Source organism: Palaemon carinicauda, chromosome 15 (genome assembly GCF_036898095.1).
Source record: "Palaemon carinicauda isolate YSFRI2023 chromosome 15, ASM3689809v2, whole genome shotgun sequence".
Lineage (NCBI taxonomy): Eukaryota > Metazoa > Arthropoda > Malacostraca > Decapoda > Palaemonidae > Palaemon > Palaemon carinicauda.
This window is the reverse complement of record NC_090739.1, coordinates 17,122,625-17,134,777: the sequence shown is the minus strand read 5'-3', so window position 1 is coordinate 17,134,777 and position 12,153 is coordinate 17,122,625. Positions and strand designations below refer to the sequence as shown.

General features: G+C 34.3%; 2 protein-coding genes across 2 annotated transcripts; both read right to left on the bottom strand.

Moving 5' to 3' along the window:
- Positions 1–764: 764 nt before the first annotated feature.
- On the bottom strand, positions 765–1,445 carry LOC137653897 (uncharacterized). The gene has a single exon (XM_068387524.1). The coding sequence runs from the start codon at positions 1,443–1,445 to the stop codon at positions 765–767; it is 681 nt and encodes a 226-aa protein (XP_068243625.1).
- On the bottom strand, positions 1,442–2,581 carry LOC137653896 (uncharacterized). The gene has a single exon (XM_068387523.1). It carries the CDS (start codon positions 2,579–2,581, stop codon positions 1,442–1,444), a length of 1,140 nt encoding a protein of 379 aa, XP_068243624.1.
- Positions 2,582–12,153: the final 9,572 nt, after the last annotated feature.

Below are 12,153 nucleotides of genomic sequence, written 5' to 3'. Positions count from 1 at the left end.
GATGTTTTATAAGAGTAGCGAGTAATTACTTATATCAAAATGGAACAAACCAAAGGAACTATGAACGTATCATTTGGATGTAATGTGCGTACGAGGAAAAAATAAGATAAAAGAAAAGTGAAGATGAAAACACGAAATAGATAGAAGTCAACTAATCAAAAGTACATAAATTTACAAGCAATTTAGAATGAATTTAGGAAATTAACCTTTATCACCATTATCATAACTTCTAGAAATATAATTATCATTATTAATAAAAAGAAAAATCCGAATTAAATGAAAAAATATATGCAAGCACATGCATACAACAATACCGAATAAATTGATAGGATTTACATGCTTGCACGAAACTAGTACTACTCCTAGTACTACGACAGCTCCATCCTCTTGGTAATAATAGGTATGCAGTCAATTCTAATAGTTAGGCCATTTCCATCATTAGGCTCAATACGACAGAGTACTCTAGAAATTTTATTCCAGCTGTGACCAAGTTGTGGAATGATCTTCCTCATCAGGCAGTTGAATCAGAACTTCAAAAGGTCAAACTCGCAGCAAATACTTTTATGTTGAACAGGCTTACATAAGTCCTTCTGGAGCTTATATATCAAATATTTGCTTTACTGTTGTTAATGTTTTTAAAATATTTCATTTTAATTTTTATTACTTCTTATATCGTTTATTTATTTCCTTTCCTTGGTGGGCTATTTTTCCCCATTGAAGCCCTGGGGCTTATAGCATCTTGCTTTTCCAACTAGGGTTGTAGCTTAGCATGTAATAACAATAATAATAGGGACGCTGAAAAGCATTCTGGCACTTTCACTAGTTCTACTCCTATTACTAGGGACGCTGAGAAGCATTCTGGCACTTTCACTAGTTCTACTCCTAGTACTAGGGACGCTGAGTAACATTCTGGAACTTTCACTAGTACTACTCCTAGTACTAGGGACGCTGAGTAACATTCTGGAACTTTCACTAGTACTACTCCTAGTACTAGGGACGCTGAGTAACATTCTGGAACTTTCACTAGTGCTAATCCTAGTTCTAGGGACACAGAGTAACATTTTGGATCTTTCACTAGTACTACTCCTTGTACTAGAGACGCTGAGCAATATTCTGGAACTTTCACTAGTGCTACTCATAGTACTAGGGACACTGAGTAACATTCTGGAACTTTTACTAGTGCTACTCCTAGTGCTAGGGACACTGAGTAACATTCTGGAACTTTCACTAGTATTACTCCTAGTGCTAGGGACGCTGAGTAACATTCTGGAACTTTCACTAGTACTACTCCTAGTACTATGGACACTGAGTAACATTCTGGAACTTTCACTAGTGCTAATCCTAGTTCTAGGGACACAGAGTAACATTCTGGATCTTTCACTAGTACTACTCCTTGTACTAGAGACGCTGAGTAATATTCTGGAACTTTCACTAGTGCTACTCATAGTACTAGGGACACTGAGTAACATTCTGGAATTTTACTAGTGCTACTCCTAGTGCTAGGGACACTGAGTAACATTCTGGAACTTTCACTAGTACTACTCCTAGTACTACGGACGCTGAGTAACATTCTGGAACTTTCACTAGTGCTAATCCTAGTTCTAGGGACACAGAGTAACATTCTGGATCTTTCACTAGTACTACTCCTTGTACTAGAGACGCTGAGTAATATTCTGGAACTTTCACTAGTGCTACTCATAGTACTAGGGACACTGAGTAACATTCTGGAACTTTTACTAGTGCTACTCCTAGTGCTAGGGACACTGAGTAACATTCTGGAACTTTCTCTAATACTACTCCTAGGACTAGGGACGCTGAGTAACATTCTGGAACTAGTACTACTCCTAGTACTACGGACGCTGAGTATTCTGGAACCTTCACTAGTGCTACTCCTAGTTCTAGGGATGCGGAGTAACATTTTGGATCTTTCACCAGTACTACTCCCTGTACTAGGGACGCTGAGTAATATTCTGGAACTTTCACTAGTGCTACTCCTAGTGCTAGGGACGCTGAGTAATATTCTGGAACTTTCACTAGTGCTACTCCTAGTGCTAGGGACGCTGATTAACATTCTGGAACTTTCACTAGTACTACTCCCTGTACTAGGGACGCTGAGTAATATTCTGGAACTTTCACTAGTGCTACTCCTAGTGCTAGGGACGCTGAGTAACATTCTGGAACTTTCACTAGTGCTACTCCTAGTACTAGGGACGCTGAGTAACATTCTGGAACTTTCACTAGTGCTAATCCTAGTAATAGGGACGCTGAGTAACATTCTGGAACTTTTACCAGTACTAATCCTAATACTAGCGACGCTGAGTAACATTCTGGAACTTTCGCTAGTACCAATCCTAGTACTAGGGATGCTGAGTAACATTCTGGAACTTTCACTATTGCTAATCATAGTAATACGGACGCTGAGTAACATTCTGGAACTTTTACCAGTACTAATCCTAATACTAGCGACGCTGAGTAACATTCTGGAACTTTCGCTAGTACCAATCCTAGTACTAGGGACGCTGAGTAACATTCTGGAACTTTCATTAGAACTACTGCTAGTACTAGGGACGCTGAGTAACATTCTGGAACTTTCACTAGTGCTAATCCTAGTGCTAGAGACGCTGAGTAACACTCTGGAACTTTCTCTAAAACTACTCCTAGTACTAGGGACGCTGAGAGGCAGTATTAAAACGTGACATTCGACATTCCTTATAAGTTTGGGGAAAAGGAAACCATCATTTAGCTCAGCTTTGTCTAGAAGATAAAGACCCCTGATTAGTGGTGACGTCAAGAGGGGGAAATAATATTCCAACAATGGTAAAATAATAATACACCACAATCAGCTGACAGTGTCATCATCCGTATTCTCATGATCTCTAAAATAGAATTCCTTACAAATTGTAACTAATTTCCACACCAGCTTTATACAGTGAATATATATATATATATATATATGTGTGTGTGTGTGTGTGTGTGTGTGTAGGCCTATGTGTGTATTAGTAATGTGATGTTTTGCTAAAGATTTAGTACATGAAGTACATCGTTGATGGGTGAGTTTTAATGACTGTACTATGGTGCTACATATAAAACGTAATGTCGTGTATTTCATTACAGTGTGGGAATATAATGTGATGTAGAAAATCTAGATTACTTTAGAACGAATAAAATCATGCATGCGTGGAAGTTGATAAGGAAGTGACGTCATTCAGGAAGTTTCGATTCAGAAATTATATCTTAATAAATAGGGGTTTCTTTGTAAAAGTGTTTTCATCAAGTGAATAGGAAATATATTTAAATAACATCCTATGAAAAGATGTAAACATAAACTTCTTTTATTACAAACTTCCTTTCGATTATTTTGAGGCTAAGGTTTTATGAAAGCTAGTTTGGTTAGAGCACCTACATAAAAAAATAATATTGGAATACAAAACCCTGCCTATCAGTTATAGCCTATAATCTTGTAAAAAGAATATATTTTTTTCGTCAGTAAGAGAGAGAGAGAGAGAGAGAGAGAGAGAGAGAGAGAAAGAGAGAGAGAGAGAGAGAGAGAGAGAGAGAGCATCAGACTGAACCGCTAGTACGATGGGCTACCCTGCTGGCTGCTGGATATAAAATGGCGCCCTGTTTTGAGGTTGGCGCTACTCTTGTTTTATATAAGTACTCTAGTTCTGGTTACGGAGACACATCGGACAGGGCAGTCCATTTGCTACATGTAGGAAAGCACATCAAAGTTAAGTTTCCTTTCCGCTATTGATACCTTTGATTTCTATGATAATAACTTTGTTTAACTGTTCTTAAGAAACTCAAGTGATAGTACGATTGTCTAAGCCTAGTGTAATTTTGTGTTTGAATTGCTTAAGAAACTTGAGTGATAATATAATTGTCTAAGCCTAGTACAATTTTGTTTGAATTGCTTTAACGAAAGAAGTGTTAAACCCTGTCTTAAGTCTATAGAATTTTGTGTTTGATTTGCTTTAACGAAATGAAATGTTAAGATCTCAGTATAATCACTATTTTGTTACTCGGTCTAATTACTAAGCCTAAACATTTACTTGACTTACAGTTAGCGAAATTAAGCAGTCCTCAATCGTTTGATCGAAACCAACTGAATAACTTGGACATGTGATTTGCCTGTAGCCGCACATGAGCGTCTTTTGTATTTCTTTAATAATATAAGGTACCATTGACATATCTCGTGATTTAACCAGACGAGTGTGGATTAAGATGTGAATTGTGAAACCTGCTTGATACCGCTTCATATACATTAAGTAATAAATTTGCAAGAATTGTATATTCTATTTAAATTTGTAATAAAATTATATTTTTGTAAGCCATTCCACATTATCTAATCTTTTGACTTTTTCTTTTATTTTAAACTTGCAAACTCAAGTCTGGACATTATTGACTCTTACAACTACGTTGTAGTGCTAAATAAACTCAAGTTAGACTGTTAGAGCAATTTAGAGTTGCAAAGAGTGAGGATGAGACTGACTCACATTTTTAATGTGATGTGTGAATAGAGTGGGAAGTGAGCATACTTTGCTGGTGTGAGTTGAAGCATAATGCAGGGTTATCCCTCAGTTCAGAGATAATTTAATATCTTTTTAACTTGTAAAAAATAAAATCCGCTACTTTTCTCTATTTTTTTTTTGGGGGGGACGTGTCATGGGTAGATTCAATAATATAAAAAAAAAAGAAACCTAGGGTTGTAGTGGCCGATGCGGTAACGCCCCTGACTGGTGAACACCAGACTGGAGTTCGAGTCCCGCTCAAACTCGTTAGTTCCTTTGATCGTTGCAACCTCACTATCCTTGTGAACTAAGGATGGGGGGCTTGGGGGAGCCTATTGGTCTATCTGCTGAGTCCTCAGCAGCTAATACCTGGCCCTCATAGGTCTTACTTTAGGTGGAGAGGGGGCTTGAGCGATGATCATATGTATATATGGTCAGTTTCTAGGGGCATTGTCCTGCTTGATGGGGCAATGTCATTGTCCCTTTCCTCTGCCATTCATGAACGGTCTTAGTGTTTGCTCAAAGATTACATCATCTTTATTGCTGTCAGTGGCACTTCAGGGACAAATCGAGCTTCATGAAAATCCTTTCCTTTCTGGAAGCATTCCCCATTGGACTTCCTGTGTCGTGCTTTTGTTATAGGGCGCAACATCGTTTTTAGATTGCACAAGATAACTTGTTCTAGAAACTTCTATGGCATGACTGATGTGGGCGTTTTAAAGGAAGCTAATCAGGATGCAGGATATAAAAAAATCCTCATAATACAATGTCAATTGCCCATCTTAATCAACACTGTTCACATACGGGTATAAAACCTTCAAGAAAAGACTGTTCAGAAGTGATTGGAACGAGATAGTTAAAAAATCATTAAGAAAACCAAAGATCGGACAGAGTTAGGTTCCGATGAGAGTCTCCCCCTTCAGACGACAATCATCTATCTCTAAAATTTTGTCATATCAGAGATGACCAGAAGCTAGCTCTTCAGCAATATTCTAAAGCCTAAATTCACCATAGCAACAAAATTTCAGGAAGTGGAGATAACTCGCCAATTCTTCATATAAGTATTTTATTGCTGTATTTTTACACTGTTCCCAATATCTATCAATATCTTGAATCAATTTTAATCATTGGAAGTAAGAGAATAGCAACACTTATTTTCCATGTAAATAAGTTTGTAAATATACGTGTTGTGTTTTATTTGGCGATATTCTTTTTACATTTATTTCCCACATTCAAATTGCCATTGTCGAATCTGTTTTGTTATAGATTGAAAGACCTTGTAACGATTCAAAGATAGTAACACTCAAATTTTTCATAGCTTTCTATTCATACCTTTTTAACCTATTTAGGCTCTAATAAGTATATTCACATAAACAATGCAAGGTAAGAAAAGTAAATTATACAGACACTTTCACAGAATACCAAAAGCTAACTCTTGAGATATATTAAGTGGATTTAGCCTTTGTTTAAAAATACTGTGAACATCTACAGTACAGTAAATATTCATTAGAAAGGCCCTTATAAAAATTGAAGATACTGCTATTACTGTTATCATAATCATCATTACTGTATTACTATTACATCAGGGCAAACTGTCCTAATTGGAAATACTAAATTTTAACAAGCCCAATGATTCCAATGAGGAAAACCAACCAGTACAAGAAAACAAACAGAGAAACAAAGAAAAGCTATAAAAGAGAAGTAACAAAATGGAATCAACATGACTGAACGGATTGGAGAGTGGTGAGGGTTCTGAAAAGAAACGTTAGAGATAAAGATAAGAGATAAGGAAAATGCAACCTTTTAATTAACCACTAGGCTACCTTTGGCCCTTCTGTCAAATCTAGTCAACGTACCGTTTAAAAAAATGAGTGAGAGCAAATTTACAGCAGAGCATACTTGCATATACTGTACAGTGTTCTCAAGGAATAGAACTCATACACAAAACGGTAGAAGGCCATAGTACAGTAGCCATGGCTCTATCCGAAACTAAGGAGCATTGGCTAGGCATGAGTGTCCTTCTCATGCAAAAGCTGAATACCATAACTAAACAGTCACTTCCAATCCTTACTATGTAGGCATATTATTATTATAATTATTATTATTATTATTAATATTATTATTATTATTATTATTATTATTATTATTATTATTAGCTAAGCTATAATCCTAGTTGGAAAAGCAAGATGCTATAAGACCAAGGGCTCGAAAAGGGGAAATATAGCCCAGTGAGGAAAAGAAATAGGGAAAAAAATAAGCGATCTGAGGATTGATTGATTGAAAGTTTTCTGGCATCCTGACATCTAAGGTCATTGACGCCGATAGCATTTATTATATATGAAAAATAAAAGAGAATTAAATTAAAACCATAAAAGTTAAGAAGTCATTACAATAGTTAAATAGTTTTCAGAAGACCTGCTTCTGAAATAAATCTAAAAATTCCGCTCGCATAGTAGGACACATCATGTCCAAGAATCTTGGCAAGGATGAACCTGCCATCCTCACCTCGAGCCTCAAACAGATATCTATTTCTTAAGTTAGTAAAATTAGGGCAATCGGTCAACAAATGCCTCACTGTTAAAGGTACTAAACAGTCCTCACAATACGGTTGGTGTTGGTCCTTCAGCAGAAACTCGTGTGTAAACCGTGTGTGACCAATACGGAGGCGAAAAAGAGTAGTCTCCCATTTTCGGGGTATCATGTTATACCTCCAAGGTGATATGATATTTGTTACTTCCCTCATTTTATTGCCATCTTGACTATCCCAGTGCTGTTGCCATTTATCACAAACCAATTTCTTGATGTAAGGTAGGAAATCATTACAGGGAATGGGATACCTCCTTGGTAGCAACTCGGATGCCGCATTCTTCGCCAGTAAATCTGCCTTCTCATTCCCAGACACACCTACATGTGCTGGAACCCAACAAAATCGAACTGTTATACCTCTCCGTCCAATAATAAAAAGCCATTCTAAAATCTTTAAAACTAGAGGGTTACTAGAATTAAAAACTTCTAAAGCTTGAAGAACACTCCTTGCATCACTAAAAATTGTAAAATTACCCTTCTTTTCCAAAGCTATTTTCTCAATAGCAGTTAGTATGCCATACAGTTCGGCAGTAAATATGGAATCTGTTAGGGGAAGTGCACCTCTACAATTAAAATCATTACTATGTACTCCAAATCCAACGCCAGCATCAGATTTGGAGCCATCAGTATATATAAAAGTCGATCCCCTATGTTCTTCAACATGTTCCATAAAAAGAGACCTGGATTCTAAGTCAGTCATATTCTTCTTAACTCCAATAAAGTATTTACAAAAAGATATGTCAGGTAATTTCCATGGAGGCGTTGATGATACCTTGAATGGAAGCACCTTAATTCTAATTATATCCAGATTGTTTAATAATTGTTTCACCCGAAATGAAGTTACCCACTAAAAGAAGAGTGTAAGTTATAGTATGTATGCTTAACGTTGTCAGATGTATGAGCAAAGAGGAAGAGGTTAAGGATATTCCAGAGTCCAGACTACTGTATATAGCTGAATGATAGGCCTGTAAGGACATTCAGTGCCCAATTGCATTAAGGTAAAATCCTTTGCATTCATATTTTCTAGAATGTACCATCCCGTTCGTAGTATTACGTATGCCGTTAATTCTAATAGTCATGCCTTCTCCTACAGTACACAATGTTCTAGAAGTTTTATTCCAGCCGTGACCAGATTGTGGAATGATCTTCCTAATCAGGCAGTTGAATCGGTGGAATTCAAAAGTTCAAACTTGAAGAGAATGCTTTTATGATGAACCTGCTGACATGAGTCTTTCTTCATAGTTAATATATGACAGATCTATCTTAAGATATTTTATGTCCGTTATTAATCACTTCTCAAATGAAGCGTGTTTCCTTGCTTTCCTTTCCTCCCTGGGCTATTTTTTCCCTACTGAATCCCTTAGGATTATAGCATCCTACTTTTCCAACTAGGGTTGTAGTAGTAGTAGTAGTAGTAGTAGTAGTAGTAGTAGTAGTGGTAGTAGTAGTAGTTATAATAATAATAATAATAATAATAATAATAATAATAATAATAATAATAATACATCATGATGTAAAAATTAGAAGAGGTTGGGCAACAGGATGAAAGAAATTAATATAAAACAAAAACAAAGTAGAAGGATAAAAAGTAAGTGCAGCTAAGGGCTGAAGGAACACTGCAAATAACATTAAGTGACGCCTACAACTCACCGCTTGAGGTGAACTGACAGCATTGCTCACCCACGATAAAAAATATTCAATAGACGTTTAAGCAAAATATAGTAGTAAAAAAAAAAAAAAAAAAAAAAAGCGGGACCTGAAGGAGGATTCAATATCAGATTGTCTGACCAGTCCTTGAAGGACCCTCCAACTCTCAAGTATCAGTATGTCAACGGATGTCTGGTGCCTTTGACAACTTTTTCTCTAAGAATATTACATAAAAAACCCTCTCACTAGGGTATGGCTTCTCCCTCTCCCCCTACCGGAGAGACAAGGAAAGCTGAGATTGACCGGAAAGAATATATATATACATATATATATATATATATACATATATATATAGTATATATACATATATGTTATTTTATAATATATATATATATACAGTATATATATATATATATATATATCCATATATATATATATATATCCATATATATATTATAAAATAACATATATATACATATATGTTATTTTATAATATATATATATATATATACAGTATATATATATATATATATATATATCAACCTGCTTTTCCAACTAGGGTTGTAGCTTAGCAAGTAATAATAATAATAACCAGACAATTGCTCTATTATATAGGGGAGATGTGTTACACAGCGAAATATTCTTAATTCTGAAATCAATTAGATACATTCGATATTTTTCATATATTCTATCTATGACAATACTGCCGACAAAATAATCTTCAATCAATCCTTCTAATACAATTGACCTGTCTCCGCACAATTTTTTTTTTTTTTTTTACGCGATAGTATCTCAACAGGTCGCTGGTACTTTGGTCTATATTTAAAATAATTTTAATAATAATAAAAATAAAATTAAAATTGTAAAAAAAAATAGTTTCCTAAAGGCTGCAAATATTCTCGATTTTTATTAAGCAATGAAGTCGACCTTCAATTTGGTCCATGAAATATTCTCGATTTTTATTATGCAGGGAAGTCGGCCTTCAATTTGGTCCATGAAATATTCTTGATTTTTATTATGCAGTGAAGTCGGCCTTCAATTTGGTCCATGAAATATTCTCGATTTTTATTATGCAGTGAAGTCGGCCTTCAATTTGGTCCATGAAATATTCTTGATTTTTATCATGCAGTGAATTCGACCTTCAATTTGGTCCATGAAATATTCTCGATTTTTATCATGCAGTGAAGTCGGCCTTCAATTTGGTCCATGAAATATTCTTGATTTTTATCATGCAGTGAATTCGACCTTCAATTTGGTCCATGAAATATTCTTGATTTTTATCATGCAGTGAATTCGACCTTCAATTTGGTCCATGAAATATTCTCGATTTTTATCATGCAGTGAAGTCGGCCTTCAATTTGGTCCATGAAATATTCTCGATTTTTATTATGCAGTGAAGTCGGCCTTCAATTTGGTCCATGAAATATTCTTGATTTTTATCATGCAGTGAATTCGACCTTCAATTTGGTCCATGAAATATTCTCGATTTTTATTATGCAGTGAAGTCGGCCTTCAATTTGGTCCATGAAATATTCTTGATTTTTATCATGCAGTGAATTCGACCTTCAATTTGGTCCATGAAATATTCTTGATTTTTATCATGCAGTGAATTCGACCTTCAATTTGGTCCATGAAATATTCTCGATTTTTATCATGCAGTGAATTCGACCTTCAATTTGGTCCATGAAATATTCTTGATTTTTATCATGCAGTGAATTCGACCTTCAATTTGGTCCATGAAATATTCTCGATTTTTATCATGCAGTGAAGTCGGCCTTCAATTTGGTCCATGAAATATTCTCGATTTTTATTATGCAGTGAAGTGGGCCTTCAATTTGGTCCATGAAATATTCTTGATTTTTATCATGCAGTGAATTCGACCTTCAATTTGGTCCATGAAATATTCTCGATTTTTATTATGCAGTGAAGTCGGCCTTCAATTTGGTCCATGAAATATTCTTGATTTTTATCATGCAGTGAATTCGACCTTCAATTTGGTCCATGAAATATTCTTGATTTTTATCATGCAGTGAATTCGACCTTCAATTTGGTCCATGAAATATTCTCGATTTTTATCATGCAGTGAAGTCGGCCTTCAATTTGGTCCATGAAATATTCTCGATTTTTATTATGCAGTGAAGTCGGCCTTCAATTTGGTCCATGAAATATTCTTGATTTTTATCATGCAGTGAATTCGACCTTCAATTTGGTCCATGAAATATTCTCGATTTTTATTATGCAGTGAAGTCGGCCTTCAATTTGGTCCATGAAATATTCTTGATTTTTATCATGCAGTGAATTCGACCTTCAATTTGGTCCATGAACCGATTTTGTCCAAAAGTAAAAATATCTTATACCAGATTTCTTTGATATATTTACTCTATATTTTGTTATGAAAATTGATATAAGGATTATCACATCCCATATCTAATCGAACCACCTCTGTGAAAGTCGAGCTTGACTCATTGGGTTGGTTAATCTCTTCCCTTTTAATAATAATAATAATAATAATAATAATAATAATAATAATAATAATATAATAATAATATTAATTATTATTACTAATAATAATAATAGTAATAATTATAATGATTATGATAACAATAATGATATTGATTATAACAATGATAATAATAATGATAATGATTATGATAATAATAATGATAATGATTATGATAATAATAATGATAATGATTATGATAATAATAATGATAATGATTATGATAATAATAATGATTATGATAATAATAATAATAATAATAATGGTAATAATAACAACAATAATAATAATAATAATAATAATAATAATAATAACAATAATAATAATAACAACAACAACAACAATAATAATAATAATAATAATAATAATAATAATAATAATAATAATAGCCTTAAAGCTGTGGATAAATTCTCAGTCACTAGACTTGGAACAAATGAAACAGGTATTTCACATATAATTTCTGTTAAGCAGTATACAAAATAAAAATTTCTGCGATCATTATTAATGATTTAAGCCTTTTCTGATCTTTTACTTCATTGTAATAATAATTATAGCACATTGATTCAGTAGTTATTCAGAATTGTATTTCAATAGAATTTTTGACATTATTATATTTTCTTTGAAGTTTTTATGGTTTATAAGAAAAATCTATTTTAATGTTACTGCTCTTAAAATATTTTAATTGTTTATTGCTTCTCTTGTAGTTTATTTCCTTTTCTTATTACGCTATTTTTCCCTTTTGGAGCCCTTGGGCTAATAGCATCCTGCTTTTCTACCTAGGTTTGTAGCTCAGCTAATAATAATGATAATAATAATAATAATAATAATTACACTTTAAGTAATAGGTTGTCGAGGGCAACTGCCGCCCATTGAGATACTACCACTTGAGAGTTATAGGGTACTTTGACT